Consider the following 15,707-nt stretch of genomic DNA (forward strand, 5'->3'; position numbering starts at 1 on the left):
GCCATTCAGCACCCTGTGCCTGATCTGCCATTTAAGATCACAGCTGATCTGATAGTAAAATGAAATCTGCATCCCACCTACCCCCAATAACCTATCACCCCCTTCTTTACCAAGAATCTATCCAACTTTTCCTTTAAAAATATTCAAAGACCACATTTTTTAAGGGAGAGTTCCAAAGGCTCTTGACCCTCCTTGAGTGAAAAAACTTTGCCTCATCTATTGTAAAAGGTGACCCCCTAGTTCTAGATTTTTCCACAAGAGGAAACATCCTCTCCATATCCACCCTGTCAAGAGCCCTTAGGATCTTATGTTTCAATCAAGTCACTTCTTACTCCTCTAAATTCCAGTGGATACAAGCAATACATAAGGAAATTAACCAGTGACTTGTAATATTGTAAGAATGTGTCCAACTTCCATTAACTTGAGTTCATCCAGAACACTCGAACTCACACCAAGTCCCGTTCACCCCTGTGCTTGTTGACCTACTTTGGCTCTGTCTGGCAACATCTTGATTTTAAAATTCATCCTTGTTTTCAAATCATTCCTTGGTCTTGCACTCTTCCCAGCTCACTAACTTCCTCCAGCCCTATGACCCTCTAAGTTCGATATGCTCCTTGAAATCTGGCCTCTTGCTAATCCTTTACTTTATTGCTCTACCACTAATAGTTGTTTCTTTAGCTTCTTGATCCCTAGAATTCCCTCCCTAGTTCTCTCTTTCCTATAAAATGAACCTTAAAAATTACCTCTGACCAGGCTTTTGGTCACCTCAGCAGACAAAATCAGCAACTCGCTCTGATCTGGCTCTCTGAACAGCCATCGAAAGCAGCTGGAAAATTTGTAGTAGCTGCCGGTTTGTTTTCATTTGAATTCTGATTGTGCTGGACTCGGCCGAATCGATCAAGAATTTGACAGAACAGCTTTAAATCAAAAAATTCAAGGAAAATGGTAAAGTGCTGCATCCTTCTCCTTGCAGCCTTGACAGCACTAATCTAGAGGTGGCCTCTGCTAAGGCTGCAGGGAGAAGGAAAGACTGCCTCCATGCTGAGGTGTCCATGGGCTGGTGGGAAATCTGTGCTGCGGTCAGGCAGGCTGCAGTAATTCCAGCCTTGGAGCTACAGGAGCAGCCATCACCCTGGGGATGAACCCTTCAAGAGAAAGGATGGTCATCCCACTGGGAGGCTGCCTCCATATACATGGTGGTCTCTCCATGTGATTTGGAGGGGGGGGTTGTCTAGTCACTAGTAAAATTCCGGTTGGGGCATAAAATTGCGATTAATAGACTAGTTGATTGGATTAATTGTTCCCCCTGCCTCAGGCTACTGCTCCCACCTTTTGAAATGTACTACAGTGGCAAAAAGATTTTGGGCTTCTTTTCTGACATCATTTACCAAACCTGCTGCCTCCCAGATGGTTGGTAGAATCTCAGCTGATGTTTCTACAGGATGGGTAGGCCTAAAATCCACACCATGCTGGAACTTTCCTCTGACTGCACACCTTGGCCTCTAGTTCCCAAAACAAAAATTCCTAATCAGTTCAGAAATGCTAAACAAGACTGGGAGGGCAGGCTTCAATTCCTATACAGCATGAAAAGTTAAGAAGCAAAGGCCACAAGGATCAGATGTGATACATGGACACCAAAAAATGGCCAGTGAGTAGGAAGAAGGTGAAGAGAATTTTCTCCAGGTCTCCACCAGAATCATGAATGTGTGGAACCCTAATAGCCAGATCCAATTGTACTCTTACAACAATCTCAAACAAATAAAGTTCTTAGCACTTTGTTTGAGGCTTTGACCCCCAAACACTTGTGCAGCAAAATTAAAAATGAGCATGACTTTGAGCATTTGTTCTACCCCATCTCAAAAAATTTTCTTTTCATCTTTGCTTACTGTGTATGCTTTATAGCTTGAATGGCTTTAGCATAGCTACTGCCATTTTGATCCAGGCTTGTACAGCAGTCACAGTAGCAATTTGAAACCTCACTGCTCTGCAGTAATAAAAGCTCATAAGAATAAAACCCCACACAGCATATTTTTAATAGTTTTTTGTTTATACCTACTTTCTTTTGCATGACCAGTGATGCAGAGCCTGATGTGACATTTCATGGCACCACACAAGACAGCTTTACTTATATAAAAAAAAAAAGTACATTTGAGAACTTTCCTCTGGTGCACAATTGGCTGTTGAAAGGGCTGAAGATATGTTGTCATCACTATACAAACCACAAAGATTTTATTTATGCTTTTAGATCAGTCTCAGTGACACTGTTTAACATACTACATATCTGAGCCAGTGGAACCAAGTGGTCAGTTCAAAAATAGAAAAATTCATTTCCTCTAAACATTACTGTTGCTTGTTTTTGCTACAACAGCATGAAGAGTTCTCCACCTTTCATGCACGATCATGAATTAGTCAAGTTTGTTGATAGCTGAAACTCCAATGCTTTTGTTTTTCCATTATGGAAACATTGGCAAGATCTTTGAGTTAATTACCGTTGTTAAGAAATTCATACTCCAGGATAGCTCAACAACAGGAAAACCATGTAATGCCAAGTTAAAGCATTGGCATATGCAAAAGCTTAGTTCATCACGATTAGTACAAAGTCACACAACTGCCCATGGCCAGATCCAATATGATGAATCTTAGGCCAGCAGCATATCCATTCCCTGAACCCTGGGGAACTTCTCTTGTGGAATGTTTCTCATGACAATGGAAGATCATCCACGCTACAGGTTTGCATCCAATGGTGGTCAATTTTAATCTTAATGGCTAGTCAGACTACTTATCTAACATTTGAATTTAGATGAACTACAATTCCCTCCAGCTGAACATATGGGAAGATTAAAGCCATTGTCTCTGGTTCCACCACAAGGTCTGTAACCTTACACTGATTCCATTTCCCTCTTCAGACATCATCACAGACAGAACCAGACTGTGTTTGTAATCTGTGTCCCACTCAACTCGCAGCTGAACTTCCAGTTCTCTATCCTTCCATCACAAAGACAGTCTACTTCTATCTCCATAACACCACCTTCCCCTACTGCTACCCATTTTATTGCTGAAAGTCCCAGAGTTGATTATTGTAATGCTTCAGGTTGATGACCTTTCATCAGTGCCCAGAGTTCTGATGAAAGGTCATTGACCTGAAACTTAATTCTGTTTCCCACCCCACAGATTCTGCTAGACCTGCTGAGCATTTCCAACATATTGTTTTTTCAGATTTCCAGCAACTATTTTGCTTTTGCATTCCAATGCTTGCCTGACTGACTCTAATTTCCATCAGCTCATCCAAAACACTGCACACTGTATCCTCTCCCGCACCAAGTCCTGCTTACCAATTACTCTACTGATCCACAGTGGATCCTGGTCCCCCTGCATCTCAAGTTGTAAGTTTTCACTATTGTTTAATTCCTCCGTGAAGCTGATGTTTCTCCTATTGTACATTAAAAGGTACAACATAGGCCCAACCATCTTCAGCTGTTTCACCAATAACTTTCCTTCCATCATAAAGTCGAGTAGGGGTGTTTGCTGATGCTTGTGCACTGTTCAGCATCACTCGTGATTCCTCAGATACTGAGGCAGTCCATGTCCGAATGCAGCAAGAACTGGACAATATCCAGGCTTGGACTGACAAGTAGCAAGTAACATTCATAAGTAACAGTCATGCCACACAAGTGCCAGGCAATGACCATTTCTAACAAGAGAGAATCTAACCATCACCCCTTGACATTCAATGGCACTTACTGCTGAATTCCCCCACTATCAACATCTTGCGGCGGAGGTGGGGGGGTTACCATTGACCAGAAACTGAACTGGACCAGCCATGTAAATACAGTGGCTACAAGAGCAGATCAGAGGCTAGGAATCCTGTGGCAGGTAACTTACCAACTGACTTCCCAAAGCATGGCCACAATCTACAAGGCACAAGTCAGGAGTGTTGATGAAATACTCTCCACTTGTGTTGTTGGAGCTGCACTCATCCAGGCAAGAAATCTGACACCATCCAGGACAAAGCAGTCCACTTGATTGGAATCCGTTCCACAACTCCCTCCACCACTGACAGTGTTAGCATTGTGTACCATCTACAAGATGCACCGAAGAAACTTCACCAAGGCTCTTTTTACGCAACACTTTCCAACCCCACAACTGCTATCATCTAGAAGAACGGGAGCAGCAGACACATGAGAACATCACCTGGTATTCCCGTCCAAGTCACTCACCATCCTGACTCGGAAATATATCGCCATTCCTGTGAAGGGCTTGGAATGTTCAATTGTAGGCTCTATATAAATTGCTGTTAATGTGACCCTAAACACCTTTAGTTGTTCATGATCCTAATCAGTTAATAGGCTTTCATTCTATGGCTGTAACTAACAGCTTTGGATTTCCATCTTTCTCACTTCCTCTTGATAGGGCAAACCACTTGCGTGTCCAGCTGAAAACAAGCTGGCCTTGATTTTAACTGGGAAAATGTTCAGGATGACCAGGGACCATTGGGATCTCTGCAAGGCTCAGACTTTTTAGCTCCTAAGTCTCATTTAAATAATTGTCAATCTCCCTCTTGAAACCAGCAAGACTGATGTCAGGGCCAGTGGGCAAGAAATTGGTTTAACTTAAAAGACTCCAGTGGGCAAGAATGGAAACAGGGCAAGAAGTGTTAGGATGCTGGAGATGCAAAGTAACAGCTTAGTGGTTGGTTAGGGTTTAAGCAGCTGATACTCTTGCCAACTGCAAGAGACAAGGAGATCTCCAAGACTACTTATGAGATCTAAGGAGAATGCTCCTGAACTTTCTGGACATGAGGACTTGTAATTTTGTTTTAAACTTACATTGCTTCCTCTGGCCAGGAATGGTGGGTGGCCTTCCCCAAATCAGCGTGCAATGTCGTTGCAGTGCCAATGGCATCATGTATTATATGTGAAGATGTTACCAGGTGTGAACTATATTTATATTTCCATATAGATTATGCTCCTAGAATTATATCGGGCATACCAACATAGAACGCTTACCTTGTTGATAGGAAATCTATTGGAGGTGTCAATACCGTTAAAATAGCAGAACACATCCATGTGTTTTTTGCACTAATTTCTCAGAAAATAATTCCAAAACTTATGCCATAAATTAGGCCTGGGTTCAAACACTGTCATTTAATGATGTTGTAAATACGCTTGCTCTTTTCTGAGCTGTCAAGTGCATGTCTGTAGCTCTTAGCAGTGGAACTGAAGTGGTAGTGACACAGCCATGGACATAGACCTATATGCTAAACGCTGCTGAAAGTAGGAGGCAACACTGCAGCAGTTTCCATAATCTTTGTCACTCCGCTAAAAATTAAACCACTTACTTCACTCCATATCGATCCCGGAACATGATATGGTTTCTAAAAGTGCGATTTACATCAAGGTCTATTTGTTTAATATCTTCCGAAACAGACTGTGCTTGTATTTTCATTTTCTGTATATTAAAAAAAGACAATTTTAAAAATCTCTTCCAGTTGAATAGTACACAATTTTGTCACGAGTATTTACAGTTCAGAAATAAAATTTGGCCCAACAGCTTCATGTTTATGCTCCATTTGAGAACTGTCCTACCCCTCACCTAACCTCATTAGAGCCTTTGTTTAAATATGGCCAAAAAAGCTGAATTCCAGAGGTAAGATGAGAATGACAGCCTTTGACATCAAGGCAGCATTTGACCAAGTATGGCATCAAGGAGCAAAAGTAAAATTCAATGGGAATCGGGGGCAAACTCTCCACTGTTTGGAGCCATACCTAGCACAAAGGAAGATAGTTGTGGTTCTTGGAGGCCAATCATCTCAGCCCCATGACATCACTGCACGAGTTCTTTAGAGTAATATCCTTGCCCAATCATCTTCAGCTGCTTCATCAATAACCTTCTCTCCATCATAAGGGGAGATGCTTGCGGATGATGGCACACTGTTCAGACCCAATCTCAACTCCTCTGATACTGAAACAGTTCATACCTGCATACAGCAAGACCTGGATAACACTTAGGCTTGGGTTGCAAGTAACATTCAAGCCATACAAGTGCCAGGTAAAGGTAATTTCCATCAAAGAATCTAACCATCTCCCCATGAGTTCAATGGCACAATTATCACTCTGCCATATTAGCAACACCCCGTACATGAGTCACCATTGACTAGAAACTTAACTGAACCAGCCATATAAATACAGTGGCAACGAGAGTAAGTCAGAGCTAGGAATTCTGTGGTGGGTAACTCACCTTCTGACTTCCCAAAGTCTGTCCACACAGTCTGCAAAGGGATATAGCTAAGTTAGGTGATTTGGCAGATGGAATATAATGTGGGAAAATGTGAAGTTGTCTACTTTAGCAGGAAGAAAGAAAAAACAATGTTATTTAAATGGAGAAAGGCTGCAGAATGCTGTGGAACAGAAGAATTTGGGTGTCCTTGTACATGAATCACAAACAGGTACCACAAGTAACTAGGAAGGTAAATGTAATGTTGGCCTTCATTGCAAGGGGATAGAACATATAAGTAGGGAAGTCTTGCTACAACTGTACAGGGTGTTGGTCAGACCACCCCTGGAATACTGTGTACAGTTTTGATCTCCCTTTTTTTTAAAAGGAGGGGATATAATTGCATTGGAGGCAGTTAAGAGAAGATTCACTAGGTTGATTCCTGGGATGAAGGTGTTGTCTTATGAGGAAAGGTTGGGCCTATACTCATTGGAGTTCTAATTGAAACATGATTGAGGGGCCTCGAGATGGTAGATGCTGAGGGGATGTCTACCCTTGTCAGACCATCTAGAACCAGGGGCACAGTTTCAGAATAAGGTGTCTCCCATTTAAGGTGGCGATGAAGTGGAATTTTCTGAGGGTCATTAATCTTTGGAACCCTATATCCCAGAAAGCAGTTGAGGCTGGGTCATTCAAACTCTCCTCTGATTGGAATCATTCCTAGAACAAAGGAAGATGGTTGTGTTGCTAGAGCCAATCATCTCAGTCCCAGGGCATCACTGTAGGAATGCCTCAGGATAGGGTCCTAGGGCCAAGTATCATCAATTACCTTAAGGTCAGAAGTGCAGATTATGCAAATATTAGCAAACATGTTCAGCACCACCTGCGACAACTCAGATACTGAAGCAGTCCATGTGCAACAATACCGGGACAACATTCAGACTTGGGCTGATATGTGGTGTGTAAAGTTTGTGCCACAAGTACCAGGCAATAACTATCTCCAAGGGAGAATCTAACCATTTCCCCTTGACATTCAATGGCATTACCATAACTGAATCCCCCACTATTGACATCCTGGGGAGTTACCATTGACCAGAAACCTAACTGGACCAGACATATAAATACTGTACTGTGGTTACAAGAGCAGGTCTGACGCTGGGAATTCTGCAGTGAGTAACTCGCCTCCTGACTCCCTCCAAAGCCTGCCCACCATCTACAAGGCACAAGTCAGGAGTGTGATGGGATACTCTCCACTTACCTGGGTGAGTGCAAATCTAAAACACTCAAGAAGCTTGACACTATCCAGGACAAATCAGAACTCCATCCTTCACCTTAAGCATTCATTTCCTCCACCACTTGTAACTATATTGCTGTTCCAGCACTCTTGCTGGGTTAAAATCCCAGATTCCTTTTGTGGGTGTACCTCCACCACAAAGACTACAGTGATTCAAGAAGGTGGCTCACCAGCATAAGAGCAATTAAGGATGAGCAATAAATGTTGACCTAGCCAGTGACACCCACATCCCATGAAAAGATAAATTTTAGAAAATTCCAGGTTGATTTAGGATATATTTGTGATCTACAAGGATTATGGAGGACACTAGGAAAGTGTGGTTGAGGCCACAATCAGATCAGTCATGACCTTATTAAATGGCACAGCAGCCTCGAGGGGCCAAAAGACCTAGTCATACCTCTTATGTTATGCCCACCATCTGCAAGGCACAAGTCAGGAGTGTGACAGAACACTCCACATTTGCCTGAATTTGGCTGACATGAATGCAGCTCCAACAACACAAGCTTGACACCAACCTGGACAAAGCAGCCCACTTTATTGGCATCCCATCCATCACCTTAAACATTCATTCGCTCCTTCCACCATTGTTGCACATTGGCAGCAGCATATGCCATCCACAAGATGCATTGCAGCAACTCAGCAATAGTCCTTTAACAGCACCTTTTCAAAACCAGGACCTCTACCACTAGGAATCTATATAGGCCAGTTATCTTTAACATCTGTCATAGGGAAGATGTTAGAAGCTATTATTAAAGGCAATATAACAGGGCACTTAGATAAATTCAAGGTAATCAGGCAGGGTTAACAAAGGCTTTGTGAAAGGGAAATCATGTTTAACCAATTTACTGGAGTTCTTTTGAAGAAGTAACAGGTGCTGTGGATAAAGGGGATGTTTTGTACTTAGATTTTCAGAAGACATTTGATAAAGTGCCTCAAAGGTTGTTATTGGGGAAATTAAAACTCATTGTGTAGGGGTAACATATTGGCATAGATAGAAGATGTTCTATTAACAGAAAACAGCAGGTAGACATAAATGCCTCTTTCCTGGTTGTCATGATGTGACGAATGGTGTACCACAGGGATCAGTGCTGGGGCTCCAACTCTTTACAATCTATATCAATTACTTGGATGAAGGGACCAATGGTATGGTTGCTAGATTTGTTGATGAGACAAAGGTAGGTAGGAAAGTAAGCTGTGAAGAGGATGTAAGGAAGCTACAAAAGGATATAGGTAGATCAGGTGACTGGGCAAAATTCTGGCAAATGAAGTATAATGTAGGAAAATATGAGGTTGTCAATTTTGGCAGGATGAATAGAAAAATGCATTATCTAAACAGTGAGACTGCAGAGCTCAGATACTGAGGATCTGGATGTCCTAGTGCATGAATTGCAAAACGTTAGTATGCAGATGCAGCAAATAATTAGCAAAGCTAATAATGTTATAGTTTACTGCAAGGGGAATTGAATACAAGAGTAGAGGGGTTATGCTTCAGTTATACAGTGCATTGGTGAGACCACATCTGGAGTATTCTGTACAGTATTGGTCTCTTTATTTAAGGAATGATGTAAATGCATTAGAAATAGTTCAGAGTTTACTAGACTAATACCTGGAATGGGTGGGTTATCTTAAGAGGAAAGGTTGGACAGGCTCGGCTTCTGGAGTTTAGAAGAGTAAGAGGTGACTTGATTGAAACATAAGATCCTGGGTGGACTTGACAAGGTGAATGTGGAAAGGATATTTCCTTTTGTCAGAGAATCTAGAACTGTGGGTCACTGTGTTTCAAAATAAGAGGTCACCCATTTTAGACAAAGGTGAGGGCAAATGTTTGCTCTCAGGAAGTTGAGAGACTTTGGAATTTTCTTCCTCAAAAGATGGTTGAGGCAGAGTCCTTTAATATCTTTTAAGGCAGAGGTAAATAGATTCTTGATAAGCAAAGGGGTGAAAGGTTATCAAGGGTAGACAGAAATGAGGTTAAAATCAGATCAGCCATTATCTTATTGAATGGCAGAGCAGGCTTGAGGGGCTGAGTGGCCTACTCCGGCTCCTAATTTGTATGTTCATATGAAAGACAAGGGCAGCAGACACATGGAACACCACTGCCTGAAAATTCCTCCAAGTCGCACACCATCCTGACTTGGAACTATGGATGGAATTTTCCATTCAGGTGACTAAGTCTGGTGGCAGTGGGAGGGATAGACAGTGAGATTCCCACTGGGCAGCAGGGTGGGTGAACATGCACGATCTTCCTTTCTTGAGCTCATCATTAATTACGCATCTGAGGAGCTCGGTGAATTTCGTGTGGGGCAGGCAGGAAGTCGCCCACCCTGCAGTTACCTCCAGGGGCTGAAGGTCCTGGCACCATACTTAAATGGCATCCAGATACACTGCAGGCCAGGAGCTGCGCAGAACTCCTCCTTGTGGCCACAGCTCATACTGGGAGAAGTTGGCGGATGTGAGCAATCACATCCCGGGATATACAAAGCTGACTCCGGTATTGCCTTCCACTCATCTCTAGATAAGAGCACCAGTGGTGATACATATGTGATTTGGCCAATGCTCACTGTTGCAGTGATCCACGTTCACCAGCCTCTTGACCTTTTTATAAAGGCCCTGCAGCTGCTTGCTCAGGCCCTTGCTCTTCCTGGCTCCCTGCACCAACTGATGACAGACCCTTCTTCTCATCTGAATGGCAGCCATTACCAAGGCAAGGTTGCCTGCAGACTACATCATCGATGCCTCTGAGTGTATGAATGAATTGAAGTGATACATTAAGTGAGCATGTGTTTCACAGGTTTCCCACAACTTCAAAGCCAACAGGCCAGTGCTAAGCCCATTACCCTGGCCTCTGTCTAGAAATGGCATCCCCACCCCACCCCTTCCAGGTAAAGGCTATCCTGGATGACCAGAGTTGAGTATTCCTCCTGTTCATACATGCTTATGGAGACATTGTTCTCTGACCAGGGTGATGAGAGCCATGTGCAAAAAGCTTCACTTGGACACTTTTTTTCCCACTTGCCTCTACTACCCTCAACTTTAATGAGACACCATTGCCTTGGCAGCATAGAAAGTCTAACTGCATGATCACCTTGTCAGCCATGACCATTCACCCAGGAGGGTGCAGGTTTGAAGTCATGAGTTGGCCGCCCTCCACCAGCCCCTTGGAAGCATTCTACTTCCCTCCCTGCCTCTGACAGCTGCCAATGACAAATGGCACAGAATGAATGGCAGCTCTACACTTTGCCAGGGTCTTGATGTTATGAGGTGCATGTATCAGGAACAAACTTGCTGCAATGCAGGCTTCACCAATGAGAGGAGAACACAACTAAGCATCTTTGACATCCCGTTGCCTTAATTATTAGGATATCCCTTATTTCAATTCAAAATAATAGGGTAGTAATAGTGGAGGATTTCAACTTCCCCACTAGTCAGTGTGATAAGTTTTACAGGGAGTGGAATTCTTAAAAAGCTCTCCTGGATGCAGTTTAAGCCAGTATGTAGAAGGTCCTACAAGAGAGGGGGTGGTCCTGGACTTAATTTTAGGGAATGAAGCTGGGCAGGTGGTGGAGGTATCAGTGGAGGAGCATTTTGCATATAGCGATCATAACTCCATTAAATTCAAGGTTGTTATGGAAAAGGACAAGGATGGGCCAGAAATCAGTTCTAAATTGGGGGAATGCCGATTTTTAATAAGAACAGATGTGATTTGGCCAGAGTAGACTGGGAACAGCTACTTTTCAAGTAAATCTGTGTCAGAGCAGTGGGACTCATTCAAGAAGGAAATAGGGAGAGTGAGTACAGGGCCAACATATTCCACCAAAGACAAAGGGTGGGACCAACAAATCCAAGGATGTCAAGGGGTACATTGGATAAAGAGAAAAAGGGAGGCTTATGGAAGATACTGAGGGCTCAAAATAGAGGAAGCCCTAGAGGAGTATAGAATGTGTACGGAGGGACTTAAAAGGAAATTAGGAGAGCAAAAAGGGGGCATGAAAAAACATTGGCAGGTAAAATAAAGGAAAATCCAAAGTTTATTTTACAAGTACATTAAGAGGATAACTATGGAAAGAGTAGGGCCCATTAAGAACCATAGTGGTAATTTGTATGTGGAGCTGGAAGACGTAGGTAGGGTTCTAAATGAATACTTTGTCGGTGTTCACAAGTGAGGGATGATGTGGGTGTGGAAATCAGGCAGAAGGAATGTGATATAATTAAAGAAATTAGAATAAAAAGGGAGGAGATACTATGTGGTCTGGCAGGCTTAAAAGTAGATAAATATCCAGGCCCAGGTGAAATGTATCCCAGGCTGTTGAGTGAGGCAAGGGAGGAGATAGCAGGGGCGCTGGCAATAATTTTCAATACCCCTCTGGCCACAGGAGAGATGCCGGAGGACTAGAGGACAGCTAATGTGGTGCCATTATTCAAGAAGAGAGGAGGGGATAAACCAGTCAGTCTAACCTCAGTGTGGGGAAACTATTGGAAGCAATTGAGGGGCAGAATTAATCTACACTTGGAGAGGCAGGGATTAATTAAGGACAGTCAGCATGGTTTTGTTAAGAGGGGGTCATGTCTGACCAATTTGACTGAATTTTTCGAAGAGGTGACCTGGTGTGTAGATGGGGGCAATGCATTTGACGTAGTCTACTTGGACTTCAGCAAGGCTTTTGATAAGGTCCCGCATGGGAGGCTGATAACAAAGGTAAGAGCCCATGGGATCCAAGGCAATTTGGCAAATTGGATCCAGAATTGGCTGAGTGGCAGGAAGCAGAGGGTGATGGTCGAGGGGTGTTTTTATGACTGGATGCCTGTGCCCAGTGGGGTTCCACAGAGATCGCTGTTGGGTCCCTTGCTGTTTGTGCTATATATAAACTATTTAGACTTGAATGCAGGAGGATTGATAGTAAGTTCGCTGATGACACAAAAATGGGGTGGTAAATAGCGACGAGGATAGCCTTAGGTTACAGGAGGATATATATGGGCTGGTCAGGTGGGCTGATCAGTGGCAAATGGAATTTAATCTGGATAAGTGTGAGGTGATGCACTTGGGCAGGACAGACAAGGCACGCGAATACACAATGAATGGTAGGACTCTGGGAAGTACCGAGGATCAGAAGAACCTTGGTGTGCATGTCCACCGGTCCCTTAAGGTAGCAGGACAGATAGATAAGGTGGTTAAGGCATATGGGATATTTGCCTTTATTAGCTGAGGCACAGAATATAAAAGCAGGGAGGTTATGCTGGAACTGTATAAAACGTTGGTTAGGCCACAGCTCGAGTATTGTGTGCAGTTCTGGAATCTGCCTTATAGGAAGGATGTGATTGCACTAGAGAGTGCAGAGGAGATTTACCAGGATGTTGCCTGGGCTGCAGAGTTTTAGTTATGAGGAGAGATTGGATAGGCTGAGGTTATTTTCCCTGAAGCAGAGGAGATTGAGGGGGACATGACTGAAGTATATAAAATTGAGGGGCATAGATGGGGTAGACAGGAAGGAACTTTTCCCCTTGCTGCAAGGGGCATAGGTTTAAGGTAAGGGGCAGGAGGTTTAGAGGGGGTGTGAGGAAGAATTTTCACCCAAAGGGTGGTGGGAATCTGGAACTCTCTGCCTGAAAAGGGTGGTAGAGGCAGAAATCCTCAGAACATTTGCAATGCCATGGCACACAAGGCTATGGGCCCCGTACTGGAAAATGGGGTTAGAATAGTTAGGAACTTGTTTGACCGGCGCAGACTTGATGGGCTGAAGAGCCTTTTTCTGTGCTGTAGACCTCTGACTGACTCTGACTTTACAAATTCAGCCACTTGCAGACCTTGAACACACCCACCCGAAAGGATCCTCCTCCCATTTGTCTCTGTCTCACACTTCCTACCTGACACAACAGACCCCCCCCCCAACAGACACAATTTCTCCCCCACAGAACCCAATTCCCACCCCAGACACTCCCCAGGTGCTTTTTTTCCCTCCCCTCCTGCCCAGATACTTCCCCACTGCCCCCCAGGCACTCCTAACCTCCCCAGACACTTTTTTCCCCCTCCCACCCAGGCGCTCTCCTCTCCCTAGACTTTTTTTTTTTGCTGCCTTCCTCCTTCCCCCACAGACAATGCCCTCCTTCTCAGATGCTTTTTACCTATCCCCTGCCTCACACTCTCCTGCTCACCCCTCCTCCCCCTTTCCCCACATGTTTCCCTCCCTTCCCAGGACAGACTCCCCACCCTTCCCCAGTAAGCCTGCCTCCCCTGTCTATGGGGCAGCAGGTATCGGAGGGGATGCATCCCCTGTCAACTCTCTGGGTGGCAGGGTGGGAAACCCTGCCATCCGAAAAATCCTGCCTGTGGAAGATTCAACAATATAAACCATAATATGATAGGTTATGGGTGCTATTTAATGAAAGTGACTGGTGCCACAGGTGAGAGCCTCATGTTATCTCTTCCAATCAGGCACTTAACTAGGCAGTGGCGAGCCTTCCTTGAGATCAAGGACTCCGGTGGTGAGGAGGGGTGGCTGCTGCCTGTACTATACTCATTCGCGGCTTATGATCGCTATGAACCCAAGCATAGGTGAGTGTTGGTTGGGGTGTGGTTCATGGGGGAGGGGTTCAGCAGCAAAAGCTCTCAGCAGCTCCCCCTTCCTTCGCAATGCCAGATTTCTGGATCAGGCACTTTGTGCCTTTGAACAAGAGACCCGCCCTGGAAGCCCACAAACAAATACACCAGGCAGGCAGGTGCATTTAATTTGATGTAAGGCAAAAAATCTGTTTCCCGATGGCGGATAAACTGTGAATCTTGTTCTTTTGATATTAAAGGCGGGTCAAGATTCCTGATGAACAATGTCAAGAACCCCATGTGCATTCATTAACATCTCATGCATGCTAATTAAAAGGCCACCTCCCCAGAATTGAGCTCGTCCTCCAAATTAAGCTTCTCACCAGCAAGAATTCAGTGAATACCAGCAGTGACAGGATGAAACCCCTAAATGGGCATTAAATGCAGGGTACTCACTTGCCACCCTCCCATCAGGTTAAGTGCCCACCTCACCAAATGTATTACCAAGATTATCTCCCTTGTGATAAAGGTTACAAAAGGACAGTTTAAAGCTCAGTGATTGATGGAATTACATGGATAGACATTCAACTGAATTGTACTTTCCCACATGTTTGCACTATTGTTTGAACCAATATTTTGGATTTAAAATGTCAACACAATATAATGGAATTCGAAAAATCGAGTATGTTAGTCACCGAAGAAGATTCAAGGCAATAAAAAAAAATCACCTTGAGATTTTTAACCAAATACTTAACACAGAAACAATTTCCTAAGTAACTCACCTCATATTTCCCTTCATTCTCCGACTTCAATTTTTCCAAATCTAATAGCAGTGACCAAATCTGACCCCGAAGCTGTAGTGGGATTCCTTTGTAAATCCTACGGATCATCTGAAATAAAAATACAGGCCAGTGTTGCACTTGTCACATGATAATCATTTATGCTTAATTCTATGCTCGCATGGATACATAAGTTTATATAATGTTTAATTATCCATACATTTGTGATCGGAAACTTGTCTGTCAATGTAAAGTATATTTTACTCTATTTAAATAACTCATTATAAGTCTCTCCAATACAACAAAACAATTCTTCCTTAATCATAAATCAATGCAAAATATTTGTATATCAGCAAAGGCAAATCTAATCTTTGAGGGAAATGTATATTTTAATGTATGTTTACTGAGGATTACTTATTGCAATGTAAAGGTTTATTCATGAAGGTCAAGTTGATATTGTATGTTTTTTAAAATGAATTACATACTTTGTGAAATTTCACCTTTTGCAACAATTTTCCTTTTCTTTATACATTCATGGGATATGGGTGTTGCTGACAAGGCCACCATTTGTTCCACAATTCCCCTTGAACCAAGCAGCTTGCCACACCATTTCAGAGGGCAGTAAGAGTCATTGCTATGGTCTGGAGTCACATGTAGGCCAGACCAAGTTTAGTACAGATTTCTGTCTCTAAAGTGAATGACAATTGACAACGGTTTTATGACTGAGACTAGCATTTCAATTTCAGATTATTAATGGAATTTAAATTCCACCAGCTGCCATAGTACCACTATGTTACCATCTTTCTCCCATGTTGTAATCTAGAGTTATGGATAGTGGTGCCAACTAGCTTTCCATCACATGGCTGACCAGGAATCTCCCCTGTTC

At 43.3% G+C, this 15,707-nt stretch overlaps 1 protein-coding gene across 3 annotated transcripts in view; it reads right to left on the bottom strand.

Moving 5' to 3' along the window:
• LOC121283632 (ecotropic viral integration site 5 protein homolog) overlaps positions 1-15,707 on the bottom strand; it is a 431,317-nt gene that overhangs the window by 233,312 nt on the left and 182,298 nt on the right. For all 3 annotated transcript variants that reach the window (XM_041198414.1, XM_041198415.1, XM_041198413.1), the window contains 2 exons: positions 14,825-14,932; positions 5,339-5,448 (listed from right to left, as the gene is read on the bottom strand). In XM_041198414.1, coding sequence (XP_041054348.1) covers positions 5,339-5,448; positions 14,825-14,932 — 218 coding nt within the window. The remainder of the gene's footprint in view (positions 1-5,338; positions 5,449-14,824; positions 14,933-15,707) is intronic.

This window comes from Carcharodon carcharias, chromosome 10, assembly GCF_017639515.1.
Source record: "Carcharodon carcharias isolate sCarCar2 chromosome 10, sCarCar2.pri, whole genome shotgun sequence".
In the NCBI taxonomy this organism is placed as follows: domain Eukaryota; kingdom Metazoa; phylum Chordata; class Chondrichthyes; order Lamniformes; family Lamnidae; genus Carcharodon; species Carcharodon carcharias.